Source organism: Jaculus jaculus, chromosome 11 (assembly GCF_020740685.1).
Source record: "Jaculus jaculus isolate mJacJac1 chromosome 11, mJacJac1.mat.Y.cur, whole genome shotgun sequence".
In the NCBI taxonomy this organism is placed as follows: Eukaryota; Metazoa; Chordata; class Mammalia; order Rodentia; family Dipodidae; genus Jaculus; species Jaculus jaculus.
In genome coordinates this window covers 77,747,375-77,762,406 of record NC_059112.1, presented here as the reverse complement: position 1 = coordinate 77,762,406, position 15,032 = coordinate 77,747,375, and the positions used below count along the sequence as shown (strand labels likewise).

General features: G+C 35.7%; 1 protein-coding gene across 1 annotated transcript in view; it reads left to right on the top strand.

The window, feature by feature from the left end:
* Positions 1-6,706, top strand: part of Pdcd10 (programmed cell death 10) — a 44,538-nt gene extending 37,832 nt beyond the window's left edge. Inside the window, exons 5-8 of the mRNA XM_004652369.2 lie at positions 207-333; positions 3,360-3,438; positions 3,673-3,755; positions 6,224-6,706. Coding sequence (XP_004652426.2) covers positions 207-333; positions 3,360-3,438; positions 3,673-3,755; positions 6,224-6,305 — 371 coding nt within the window. The 3' untranslated portion in view covers positions 6,306-6,706. The remainder of the gene's footprint in view (positions 1-206; positions 334-3,359; positions 3,439-3,672; positions 3,756-6,223) is intronic.
* Positions 6,707-15,032: the final 8,326 nt, after the last annotated feature.

Here is a 15,032-nt window from a genome sequence, read left to right as displayed (position 1 = left end):
GTTTAGTCTTTTATTCTGTACTCTTTGCCTTAGAAGGAACACTACTATTAATTATTACTAGACTGAGTTGAACTTTAGTGACTTCTTTGCCCTTATCTTTTCTAATTAAATGATCTTTCTCCTCCCCTAACCCTTTTGACCAACCTTGAGGATTCTTGGATTTTGTCAGGAAGTAGCATGATATTCTTAATTGCATATTTTACCAGAATATATGATTGAACGACCAGAGCCAGAATTCCAAGACCTGAATGAAAAGGCACGAGCCCTTAAGCAGATTCTCAGTAAGATCCCTGATGAGATCAATGACAGAGTGAGATTTCTACAGACAATCAAGTAAGCCACTTTCTGAGGCTTTTTTTGTTTATTTGTTTAAGTACATTTGAATAAGTATACTCATGTTTGTAAATAGCGTTTACTAATATTGACCCAAGTGGTCCTCTAAATAAATTTTTGCTTTGAATAAGATATTAAATAAGACAGAATATGAATGGGACTAGGAGACTGGCTGGACAGCAGCAAGACAGGGAATTCTAGAGCACGTGTTCTCAGGCCTGGGTTGCACTCTTCAGGAATATATTGGTAGTTGGGAAAATAGACTCTCTAGGTAATTGTCTTTATGATAATGCTCCAGCATCAGTGGATGGAAAACAAAGCCAGCTAGGAATAATTATAGAATCCCTGACTAATACAATGATTGGCAAAACCATAAGTAGAAAGGACTAGGAAGAAGGCAAGGTGGTACACATCTGCTTCTGGAGTAGTCTGCATGATGTGTTATTTTTTAAGCACCTAAAGCAATTCACATGGAATAAATACTTTGCTCTTTCAGAAGTATTCTGTATAACTTATGTTGCAGAATGCTACTTAGGGTGCCTTATTGAGTGGTGAAGAAGCAGCAAGAGTATGTCCATTCTGGAATAGAGGAGTTTGTGATAGAGTGGCCAGCTAGAAGGAGTGACTCCTCTCAGTAATTGGAGGAGCAGGAACACAGAGAGAGACTTTTTTAAATAGTTAAAATCCATGTCACAGGGGCCATTCATATTTGAAGAGTAAAGGTAGCCATTGGTTTATGGGTTTTTTAACCTGATATAATGTTGACATACGTGACTCATGAATGGATCCATTGTCAGTGATCTCAAAATCAATTGTTCAAATTTATTCCTGTAGCTTTCCATTAGTTCGATGTATTTTATTTGCTTTTGATAATTGTGTGTGTGTGGTTTTTTTTTTTTTTTTGTTTGTTTTTTGAGTTAGGGTCTCACTCTAGTCCTAGCTGACCTGGAATTCACTATGTAGTCTCAGGGTGGCCTTGAACTCACAGCGATCCTCCTACCTCTGCCTCCCAAGTGCTGGGATTAGAGGCATGCACCACCACGCCTGACTCGTGTATTATCTTTGGATAAGTCATGCTACATTTCTATCTAGAGTTGTCATTCTGAATATTAATTTCTGAAGATTTTGCTTGAAGTCATTGAAGTAGGGATTTATATTATGAGAGAAGACTTAACAGTAGCCATCACTTTCATAGAAGCTTTTCCACCCTTAACCTCGTTCTGACCTATGTTATTATGGCAGCTCTGTAGTAGATGAGGAAAATAAAGCACAGGTAGTCTTCCTAAGGTCATTGGGCAGTCTGATGCCAGGGTCTTCCCTGCTGTTTTCCATTCATAATTGATAATGTTCTAGTCTGGTAATTACAAAGTTTGCATTGTCCTCATCATCAAAAATAGAAAATAGTTTTTCCTTGAGGTACAAGATAGTATGCACTAAGTGTTTTTCTTTACCTTAGGTTACTTTTTCATATTTAATTATCTTAATTCCTTATATTTTAGCAATATTTTCATTAAGTCTATATCAAAGACCTTTTCTACCAAGTATTCTAGGTGTACAGACATCTTGGAATCAACTTTATGTTGATTCTTCATTTCAACATTAACTTAAAACTTCTATTATTGAACTAGAGGCAAAAAGAAAAAATTTAAAAAGGCGGACAGATGGCATTTCTATGTAATATTCTTTGTCCCACTTGAATAAGCAATATTTTAGTGTTAGAGCCTAATACCAATGTTTGACATATAAAAGCTACTTTGTAATCATTGCAGTTTTTAATATAAAGTTACTGCAGCTAAAATACTTTTTACATAACTTTGGTGATCCTTATGTGCTGGGAAATACACTGTGAAAACACCCACAGGAGTAAGCCTCTCCCATTCACCCCATCCCCACACACAGTTTGGGAATAATTAAAATCAGATGTGGCTAATTTAAAAATCCCCAGTAAATTAGGTATGGTAGCTTGTGCCTGCAATCCCAGTATCCAAGGATGCTGAGGCAGGAGAATTTCAAGTTTCATGCTAATCTGATTACAGAGGAAGGCTGATGGCAAAAAAAAAAAAAAAAAATCAAAGGGAGGAAGAAGTGAGTCATGAAAGGTTATGTTTCCGATGATCTAGATTTAGGTCTTATTAATCTGTATTCTCATGCTGAAATTGGTGTTTAAGCAGCAGAAGTTTTTTGGCAACTGGCAGCTAAGAAGATGGTTATGAAAAAGAAGACTTACCTTAGAGAATCTGAAGCAGTTGGAGAAATGCAGAATTTATATAAATTGCAGTTTGAAAGGAAAAAATAATTGCTCTGCAGTTAGAGTGTGGTTCAGGAAAGTGGTGCATAGCTAGGAAGAATGGTCAGGTCACACAGGAATTGTTGATGCCCTTGCTCATTAGCAGTAGGACAAGCATGCAGATGCATATGTAGTCAAAAGGTGACTGCTGGGAAATTTAAAAAGAATAATCTGGTACTGTCTAAGCATTCCCAATACATTCTTCTGTAGAAATAGCAAAGGTTAGGAGGAGGCAAATAATCACATTGTAGATAGAAGAGACATTGTCTAAGTGCAAAGATAAGGAAAAGCATTTCCTCATTTCTCAGGAAGAAACATTTCAAACATCAGAACTGATAGGTGTGTAACATGAAATGTTGGTCACTATAGAAATGAATTATATGCAACATAAAATCTCATCATATTGTTCATGAAAATACATTGAGAATTTGTCAGCTACATTAGCCTGACAAGAGGTAAATTAAGCATGTTTACCTTCTTACAAATTTGAGTGTTGATGAGTAAAATGCTACTTGTTTTCTGAAATTCAGTGAAAGTTGGGAATACTTGATTATCTGAACAGAAGATCAAGATACAGAAAGAAGATCTTGACAGAACTTTCACTGATTAGCCAAACTTTGACCTTTAGTGGAAGTAAGGAAATCACACTTGGCAATGAAGAATGTGCTGTGATTAGTGATTGCACATACATTTTATTCCCATATTGCTGAATTTGGCTCCCCTGTTTCTTTCCCAACAGGGATATAGCTAGTGCAATAAAAGAACTACTTGATACAGTGAATAATGTCTTCAAGAAATACCAGTACCAGAACCGCCGGGTAAGTTGCTCACTGCCACATCAAATACTAGCTTAAATAGCATTACTTCATTTAGTAAATAGTGTGAGAGTGATTATTGGAAATTGTGTCATGAGCTTCCTGTAGTCTCTGGGATATGTAAGTAGACACTCTGTCACATAAACCTATCCCATTTTCCACATCATCTCCTGTCTTTGCCTTTGACTACTGTGTTATTTCTCTTACTTCGTTTATTTTTCTTTTCATAAATATTAGGCACTTGAACACCAAAAGAAAGAATTTGTAAAGTACTCCAAAAGTTTCAGTGATACCCTGAAAACATATTTTAAGGATGGCAAGTAAGTATAGTTACTTATATTTTCCTTTTAAAGCAAAGTAGATTATATATTCCTATATATCAAAACCATGTAAAGTAAGCCCTTTGACTGCATTTTTAATACAAGTCAGCAGATAACAGAGGCAAGTAGTTAGAAAACAATGAGCTTGCTGGCCCAGCTGTAGCTTGAGTCTAAAGCAGGAGGGGTCATGACTTTCTGAAAAGGACAGATAAGATAGTGAATCTCATCCTGAAATTTAAACGTTGTACAATCCTCCTCTGTCACTTAATGTCCTTTTGATGGTTTTAACCATTTAGAAATATAAAAGCATTCTTAATTTACTGGCCAGTACCAACAGCTCCTGAAACAGCTGTTCTCAAATTGCTGTAGCATATGACTGAGTAGGTCTGGACATGGCCCAGTAACTTACTTCTAAGACATTTTCAGGTGCTGTAGAGCAACCAGTCTGCTGAGTACACTAAGCTAATGCAGTGGTTCTCACCACTATCTTCATGGGGTCTGTTTATAACAAAACTATTACAAAAGCCCTATTTTCAGAGTTCCCAGTTTGGAGAAAGAGAAGGGTCTAGACTCTAGTTGTTTTATAAAAGTGTTTCATATGGCTCCAAATGTTGTGACCTAGAGGTAGGGAAGCAGAAATCAGCTTTCCCCGTGGTCTTCTATTAAATATACTGAAAAAATATATTGGACCTCAGTTTTATGTTTACACACAACTGGTACTGTATAGTATAGTACAGCATTGTACAGTACTCTTAGAAGATCTAGAGATTATCTGTTTTTGCAAATGTTTTTCACACACATGTAAACAGATTGTGGGGTCATGTCTTCTTCAGTGTTGTTTCGTATAGGTTCTTCATGCTGCTTTCAGTGGAAAAGACCGTTTACATATTTAAAGTCAGAAAAATAGCTACATGAACTGTCAGCATTAGCTCACATCCTTCCTACTGGTTTATTTTGGTAGAAAATACTTTAAATAAATTTAAAAAGAAAAATAAATAACAACTTCAAGTATTTAATGCTGCTGTGGAAAATTTAAGAGTTCATTATAATATTTTAAAAATAAAATTTTTAGCATCAAGTTTAACAGGTCAGATAGGTTGAAATATTTTCATTTATATCATTAATTAAAGACAGTGAGCTATAATAATGGTTTATGTTACTCCATATACATGTTCAGATTTTCTAGAGAAAAATGATTCTTAGTAACATAGTATAAGAAGCTGGTGGTTATGTTCCCTTGTCTCCCCAGCTAAACCAAAATAGCCAGTAGACATCAATAGTGTACTTTACATATAGCATAATTATTTCTGACTCTATTAAAATAGAATTATGATAGAATAAGCATTGGAAATCAATTCATTTTACTTTTCATTCATGCATGTAGATTATTCAGGCTTGTTGCTGTGAGTTTCTCTTCCCCCATTTAACAGTGTTAAATCTAGTGTTGTTTAATGTGCTTTGAGTCTTGTACTTGCTTCTTCAAAATGGAATGATTAATAGTCTGATCATCTGCCAATAAGGAGATGAATAAGCATTGATATTAATTCAACTAATTCATTCAGAACATGTCTTACTAAAGAAGGTCTGGGGTGAAGATAGAAACTTTACCTCTGTACTAAGCTGATGAGGTCACACAGTGGGCCTGATGCCTCAGCCCTGTGGCTCTAGCCACACAAAGATGGGCCATTAGGAGAGTGGTAGACCTGAAGGCAATTTTTATGAGCATATTTGTGTGTATTGTTGGGTACTAGGTATTGAAATCAGTTAATTTCTTTTAAATATATCACTATCACTCCTTTTTTTCCAAAATAAAATAAGATAGATTGGAATGAATGAGATTAAAAGTAATTTTTCTGTTTTTAAAAGAAATTATTTATTTTGAGAGAGAGAGAGTAGGTGTGTCTTCAGCCATTGCCAGTGAACTCCAAATGCACATGTGCCATCTTATGCATCTAGCTTATGTGGATACTAGGGAATTGAACCTGTGTCTAGGCTTCTCAGGCAAACACCTTAACTGCTAAGCCATCTCCTCAAGCCATTTAAGTAGTTTTTAATGCCCATTTATGTATAGATATTGAGGCTGAGTCTGGCTTCACTGGAAGCCACATCTAACTCTACTTTTGGACATTCTAGATTTCATTTTGGTAAGATGTTATTTGGTCTATGAAGCCACAGCTGGAGGGAGATGGTCCCACTTCTCTGTGCATCCTTTGTTTACCTGCTACTAAGCTCCAGTTGTGGAGGTTCCCCACCACCCATAACCACCAGGGGGCAGTCATTCCTAGATACTGCAGTTTCAAATGTAAGACCATTTAATCCCAAACTGGAAAATGAAAGTTTATAATGTCGTTTCTTCCCTTTAATTTACTTGATATAATTTACTTGATATAAGGTATTAAATATAAATATTTTATTTTATAAGAATAAATTTTGAGGGTAAAATTAATTCTTATTCTTTTTTTAAACAGGGCAATAAACGTGTTCATAAGTGCCAACCGACTAATTCACCAAACCAACTTGATACTTCAGACCTTCAAAACTGTGGCCTGAAAGTTGTACATGTTGAGAGTTGTACTTCTCAGTGGCAGTGATGAACTGCCTTTATCTGTAAATTTTAAAGTTGGACTGTATAAATGATCAGCCCTCCTGAAGGGATCTAATCCAGGATGTTGAATGGGATTATCGCCATCTTACACCATATTTTTGTAAAATGTAGCTTCATCATAATCTCACACTGAAGATTTTGCATCACTTTTGCTATTATCATTCTTTTAAGAATTATAAGCCAAAAGAATTTACGCCTTAATGTGTCATTATATAACATTCCTTAAAAGAATTGTAAATATTGGTGTTTGTTTCTGACATTTTAACTTGAAAGCGATATGCTGCAAGATAATGTATTTAACAATATTTGGTGGCAAATATTCAATAAATAGTTTACATCTGTTAAACATTTCTTTACTTGAAAAAGATGCATACACACACGTATGTATGTATGTGTTTGTGTGTGTGTATGTGTGTGTGTGTATATATGTGTGTATATATATATGTATGTATGTATGTATATGTATATATGAGTGTGTGTTTGTGTGTGTGTGTGTGTGACCAAGAGACGAAGACAGCTGAATTCCTGATTTTGGTAATCACTTTGGGCCAAAAGTAGTTGGTGGAAATTCTTTTGTTAGTTATTACATATAAAGTTCTGGATATTTCTTCATTATTTATGATCTGCTTTATGGAGTTCTGGGAAGAGGTAGAAGTTTATAGTGTCTTCACACTATAATGCCACTTTTTGAATGGTACAATAGTGGAGATTTTACTCTGTGAAATTATCCCTAGCATGCTAGACTCTACTAAGCTTTGCACATTTTTTTTTCCAAAAATAGCCATGATGAATAATTTTAATAGTAATTTAAAGCTATGTCAATAATTGGGTTGGCATTGTCATGAGTGTTAACAGTACAAGCACTCTACTTGTGCAGTTTTGTTTTGGGTTAGAGAAGTTTGAAGGAAACTGTATCTAATACTCATGTTAAGTGGATTTTCAATTATGATAAAATAAAGAACAATCAGAATTTGTTTATAAAGGAGTTAAATATTAAACTAAATTTCTATTTATACTATACAACAATTTAGTAATTTTTTTTGTTCCATTCTAAAAGGTGGGTTTTCAAAGAATTAGAACAATTTTGTAATTTTCTCACTGACAGCATAAAACTAAATCTTCCCCTTAAATAACAAGTATGTGGAGAGTAAAAGCAATAGCTAATTGCTTCGTAATTTATATGAACATTTTCCTGACTTGGTTTTTCTTCAGGGATATAGTCAGTAAAACAAATAGAATGGATGGTACTTACTATTTATTTTTGGCAAAAACCATCTTTTACTCTTGGAAGCTGTATGATTATTTACAGAATAGATTTGACAGTATTTGAAGAAAGAAAAAAAATCTTCTATGTGGCAAGCTTTTCTGACACAAACCAAACATACTCTTCTCCCTTCCTGTTAATAATTCACAGGAGCTACCAGTTACCAAGCATGCCCAGTCGGTTGTTTTATTGTCTTGCTTTTCTTTTCAGCCTTCTCTGTGCATTGTCATTCACTATATGTAATTTTTGTTTTAGTGAATTCTGTAACCAGAAAGGCTCTCTGTCAGGGCAGTTACTTTTATAAATCCAGCAGCGTTCAGTCTGGGGCAGTGAGGAACAAGCCAGTGTGTCCTCGATGGGAAAGGTGGCTTCAGAAGGAAGGCAAGAAGGACACATACTTGCTCAGTCTCTGCTAGCACTGTTGTGGATACATTCTTTTCACTTGGTTCCCATCAGTACTGTCATTAGCCTTCTGTTGAGGCACTATGAGAACCGAGGTTTCACGGCCAGCACTTACTGAAACCCTATGCTTTTTCCACACATCTCATTTTCCTACATTACCAGGACATCAGCTCTCTGTGCATTGGAAAAGTGCGAAAAATGAGCACAGCAATTTATTTTCAAAAATCTAAATTTATTCATTTTAAAGCCTCTTTGAAGATTATTGTTGCTTAGAATGCCCTTGACTCAACAGTTTGAAAAAACATATAGTTTTTGTAGTCACTTTGATTTTAAGATTGCATGGCACTCTTATGAAAACTGGAGGGTAACAATATAGTGCCTTTTAATTTGTTTCTATTTGAATAGCTTCAAATTCACACTCACAAAATAATAGTATGGAAGAAAGCAAGGTACCTTTTACCCAATTGACCTCTGGTTAAATCCCCCCACTCATCATTTGCTAGCTATCTGCCTTGCCCAAAACCCCCTACTCTGAATCCCGAATTCCTGGTTGCTTGGTCTTTGTGGCCTCTTCCTCGTTTTGGACTTCTTGAGGTTGGTGTGGATATTGGTGGCTGTCACTTGTATGTAGACTGGCAGTATACTGTCTCATTGGCAATGCTATTTTGGTTGCTGCTTACAGTTCTGCATCTCCAATATATAGTTACTTATTTATTTTTTTTTAAACTAAGTCCATAAAACATCTTGCAAAACTGAACGCCTATTGTTTCTGTCTTCTGTCTATACTTCGAGTATTGATATACATTGATCTTCCAACTCCAGCATTTCTTCCCCTTGTACCTGGCCCTATAGCTGGCGCTTACTAGTCTGTAAGCAGAAGTCCGCTTACTGAAACCCAGCCATCCACTCATCCATCTGTCTTTTTGCACCTAAGTTTTTAGGTTGTTATAACTTCACAGTTTTCATCCCCCCCCCAGTGGTTTATACTGTATGTATTAAATGTACTTTGATACTTGAGTTATTTGGGATTGACAAAAATCACCTTCAAACTGGACCCTGTATCCTATAGCAACTTCTGTATGTGTATATGTATTTGTTTTTAATGTAAAACATGTTCACGTGTTTGAGGAGTCAGTAGTTTCTTCTAAAAGTCCCAGGGCAAGATATTAAACGCTTAGACCTGAATCTTGGGTGTTTACATTGCTACTGAGTGTCTGCTTGTAGGTTATTCAGCATACAACTAGGACAGACCAGTGCATATGCATGTGTACATACATACGTAACATGCTCATATACTGCCTTTAGAAATCATGAATGAAGTTGAGTTGGAGAGATGGCTTATTGGTTGGGCACTAGCCTACAAAACCTAAGGATCAAGATTTGATTCTGTGGTACCCACATAAGCCATATGCACAAGGTGGCACATGCATCTGGCGTTTGCTTGTAGTGAGTGGCTAGAGGCCCTGGTGCAACCATTTTCTTTCTCTCTTTCTCTCAAATATTTTAAAGAGAAATAAATCATAAAGTCACACCAATTCCTCCAAATTCAGTCTGTCCTCACAAGGCTTTCTCACCTTCCCCATTTGGTGTTTCTATGTCTTATCCCTAAAATCCTGCGTTCAATAGCTCAATTCACTTGCTCAACCCTAGATAACAGTTTCGGGATTATTTTTCCCATGTTACATGAGAAGGAGAATTTGCTATTTTCTGCCTAACTTTGTCGCACCCAAGACCAAAGATTGAACATATTTTCATAAATTACTTTCATTTTTTAATCATTTATTTGAATAACATTGGGCTGATTTATTTTTAGTTTGCTTGCAAGCTTAAAGCCAACTTAATCTCATCCTATTAATAATTTTATTTTTAAAATATATAGAACCTTAATTAACATGGTTCAGTTAAAGCTATCAAAAATTATATCCAAAAAATTAAAGGCCAAGGAGATGGCTAACTAAGCAGGTAAAGTCTTGTCCTGAAAGCAGCAGGAGCTGATCCCTAGCCACCATGTAAATCTGGGCATGGCTGTGTGCTCACCTGTACGCCCCATGCTAGAGAGAAGACGGGTAGCCCTTGTTGGCTAGCTAGTTAAACTGAGTCACTGTTTGTTTTTGTGAAAGAAAATGAAGCCTGTTTTTCTCCCCTCCTTTTAAACATGTAGGGAGACAGGCCATCATTAGTTACCCAGGTCAGAGGACTTCATGGGACACAAAACTTTCAAAGATGGGAAATCAGATGAACAGGTCATGGTATTAAAGGAGGTTTATTTTAACTTACATTTCTGTACTGAGGGTGAGTAGTTGCATAGAATGATTAATGGGCCTGCTGGCAGAGTCCCAATGAGGCATTTCCAGAGATTACATGACGAGTGGTCAAAAATCTTGGGATTCTCCTTTGTACAAAACTAGCAGTATTCAATCATTGGGCCTGCACCCTGATGCTCCTAATAGTTTACCGTAGGGATTAAACCCCAACATTAATGTTGGAGTGGGCAAGCCATATTCAAGCCATGGCAGCTGTCCAACATACATGCATTTCAGGTGTTGCGATGTTTTTATTTTGTGACAGGATCTCACTATGCAGTCCAGATTGCCCTTGACCTCAGAGTCCTTTCTCAGCTCCCACGTGCTAGGATTACAAGTGTGCACTGTCATCTCTGGCTGCCAATACATATTCTTTAAAATAAGACATTAGCAGAAGGTTTGCTAATGCTTATTTTTGCCATAGATTTGATGTCTGTCCTTTAAAGAAAACCTGTGAGGCATAACAGTGCTACACCCATTTTAAATATACCATTCAGTGATTTTTAAATTTAAGAATGGCACAATCTGACCACAGTGCAGTTTTAGAACTTTTGTCATTCCTCAAAAAATCTCACATCCAGTTTATTGTTCCTGTTTGCAACCTCCCCTCCCAACCCCCAACTCCAGGCAACCATTGGTTATGTTCCGTGCCTATGGGTTTTTCTTGTTGGGCATTTTGTATGGGCAGGACCATGCAGTGCCTTCTGGGTCTGCCTTCAGTGTGTGTCTGAGGTTTTCCCAGGTCACAGCTTGTGTTTTTACTCTTAGCAGTGTTCCATTGTGTGCCGTCTTTCCCTGTAGACCATTCATACTTGATAGATTTTTTTCTTTTTCTTTTCTTTTTTTTTTTTTTTTTTTTTTTTTTTTGGCTGTGGTGCATAATGCTACATATAAATAGCCTTGAAAGTCTTTGTGGATATGAGTTTTCATTGTGGGTAGATGCTTAGTGCAATTGCTGAACTGTTCAGTAAGTTTATAGATAACTTTTTAAACAAACGGTCCTCTCTCTTTTCTAAGCAGCTCCATCTTCTTAATACCCTGTCCAGCAAAGTATGAGCTTTCTCCCTTTCCCACACCTTTATCACTCATTGACTTTATTTATTATAGTCTAATAAGCAAAGTGGTTTCATTTATTTTCACTCTGGTTTTTACGCAGGGAAATGCTACATAGACCAGAATAGCCTTGAACTCCCTCCTGCCTCAGCCTCCCTATGCTGTAATTAGAGGCATGCTGCAAGCTTGAAGTTGTTTTTTGTTTCATCTTTCTGTTGACAGGGTTACTGAACATCTCTCCTGGACTTATTAACACTTCACATATCTCTATGCACTGCGTTTTTCACTTAACATCTCCAGGAATCATTCTTTGTTAAGTTACTAGACAGCTTTCTTATTTTCTTTTCTTCTGTCTCTGTTTTTTTTTATCTTTTTTGTTTAAATGAGAGACAGAGAATTGGAGAACCAGGGCCTCCAGCCACTTCAGTCAAACTCCAGACACATGTGCCACCTTGCACACTTTCAACACCTTTTCCTTCAGGCTTACGTGGGATCTGGAGGGTCAAACTTGGGTCCTTAGGCTTCACAAGCAAGTGCCTTAATTGCTAAGCCATTTCTCCAGTCCATCTTTCTCATTTTCGGTATGCCATTCCTTGGTATACCTTAGTTTGTCTGATCAAGCTACATGAGAATTTACCAATTTCCTTTCCTCATTGGTGATATTTTGCATTCTATCAGTAATGACCAAGGCCATTTTCCACAACTTCACCAAGAGTATAGCCTCATTTCTCTTATTACAAGTCAGCTTATTACCTTTCATGTGCTAATACAATCGGTTTGTATTTCTGCAATTTTGGCTGTTTGTAGTGTACTTTTTCCTCCTGTGAAGCCATCTGAACTTGATGCTATCTTGTGGAATACTTAACTTTTATAACTTTTTAAATATGAAAATTGGTTTCAAGTTTTTCAGTTCTATAAGAGTCTGTTTCTTACACTTTTTGGGTATGTGTTTAGAAAATTTACTCTCAATTTTTAAATGTATTAAAAATAAATTTGTTTTTACTTTTTTCTTTATGCCAATGATTCATCATTTTTTCTTATTCTATACACTCATTGTTTCTGTTTTTTCTTCTCATAAGCTAGTGCTCTCTTGTGATGACATTTTTGGATTTCTAAGATTAATTTATCATACTATTTTTGTTCTTACCAATTTCTATCATATTACTTTCTTCCTTGGACTTTGTTTTACTTTGTGCATCTAATTCTTTCAGTTGAAATTTCACATTATAAGCTGACATAGTACTGTGAAATTTTCTGTGACTTTAGTTTAAAAGTGCCTCAATAGCCCATTTTTATCATTGTTTTTAAATTTTATTTTATTTTCTATTTTTGTCGTAAAGTTAAATAAAATGCCTTTACTTTCTACCTGGAATGTTCTGACTGATTTTTAAAATTTCTTTCTTTATTGTTTGTATCTAGTTTCTATTTTCATTGTGCCCTAATATATATGGTCATATTTTCTCACATCCATGTGACTGTTTTATATCAACTCAAGAAATTCTATATTCTCAGTTATTGCAGTGTAATATTCAATATCTATCCAAAATCATGTACCATATTAGCTTTTATATATCCTTATTTTTCCTTGCTCACTTGTTATCTCTTGTACTTTGTATTAAGATGTTCTTTTAGGGTATGCTTTCATTTCTCTTGCACCTCTTCCATGTTCTTTTTTTGAACAGCTGTTTCTATGTTATTTATAGATATATACTTTATATCCTCAATGGGGACTGTGAACTATAATATAAAATATTTCTTTGTCTTATTTGTAATTTTTGAAATTTGTCTTTTGATACAATGATGACTTATGTTTAGACTTAATTCTGTTATATTATTTGTTATAGAATTTCTGTGTGAAATTCATTCTATATAGTATGACTTTTAAATACTTTTAAACTTTTGACATTTAAATACTTATTGAGAAAGATTTACATAGTTACCCTATGATTGCTTTGTATTATTATCTCACGGCATTTTAATCCCCTCTTATTCTTAGATGTTAGTGCCTCCATTTTAAGATATCCTGTAGCTCTTACCTATTTTCTAAAGAACACTGTTCACATCCTACTTCATCCTGTTCTCTCCCTTCTCTCATTTTAGTGACATTTTTATACCTACCATGACAAAGTTCTCCCCATGTTTACATGTGATTTTTTTTTTTTCTCACAGTATTTCCATCATTATTTCAATATGGGCCCTGAGTATATGTGTGAAATGTTCATGTCCTATTTCCACTTTCCTCAGTCAGTGGTTTTGGGTGCATCCCCAAAAAACTAGTCAGAAAGAGCACATTGGACATAGTGTTCTCTGTATTTTCTGCATTATTTTCCTGTAGTTTTGATATATGAGGGGTATCTTGGTGCTTTACATTATCCTTTATTCACACTTATTTTCCTAAAAGTCTTTCTTGAAAATATAACCTTGCATTGTGTTTCATTGCATCCCTTAAAGATTATTTTTAATTTTAGCATTTATTACTTTTATTAGAAGATTATACATGAAGTGAATAATACCAGCTCAATTTTCTTTGTCCCTGCTGATTAAGACTTAGTTCTGGCAAGTGCTTTGAGATCATAGTCTTAAATACACTGTTCTATTGTTGTTTATCACCCTGAGGCACTGATTAAACATACAAGATTCACTTGTCATCCATTGCAACCATTTTCTCTTAGAACTATTTTTACATCTTGATTTATTTCATTTTTTTCTCCTTATTTCTTGCTCTTCTTTGGTATGCTTTGTTAATGTTTTTAAAAACCTAATCTCTCCTTTGGGCACTTTGTAATTTAGTCTTTATTTGGAGAATAATTTTATTTTTTTAATTCCTGCAATCATACTTCCAATTTCTTTTTTTTTTTTTTCATTTGTTTTTGTTTCTCAATTTTTATTAACACTTTCCATGATTATAAGAAGTATCCCATGGTAGTGCCCTCCCTCCCCACCCCAATTTTCCCCTTTGAAATTCCATTCTCCATTATATTCCCTCCCTATCTCAATCAGTCTCTCTTTTATTTTGATGACATGGTCTTTTCCTCTTCTTATGATGGTCTTGTGTAGGTAGTGTCAGGTATTATGAGGTCATGGATATCCAGGCCATTTTATGTCTGGAGGGAGCACGTTGTATGGAGTCCTACCCTTCCTTTGGCTCTTACATTCTTTCCTCCACATCTTCTGCAATGGACCCTGAGCCTTGGAAGATGTGATTGAGATGTTACTCAGAACTCCAGTCACTTCTTTCCAGCACTATGATACCTTCTGATTCATCCCAAAGTCACTGCCATCTGAAAAGAGAAGATTCTCTACCCAAAGTGAGAGTACCATTAATATAAGGGTATAAATATTAAGAGAAGTGCTTACTGGCCAGTTTGATAAGCATAGTATATACATTTTTCCAGACATCAGCAGATGTTACAACCCTAAGGCTCATGACTACCCCTGTTTTAAGTTTTCAGTATCAGGGATGTGTTTCCCCCCTATGGAGCAGGCCTACAGTCCAATTGGAGGGCAGTTGGTTTCCACCATGACAGATGTGCCACTATTGCGCCCATTGGCTCATTTGGCCTGGCTGGCCAATTATAAGGCTTGCAGTGTCCACTGTTGAGTATCTTCACTGGTGGTATCTCTCCCATTGAACTACATGTAGAATGGCT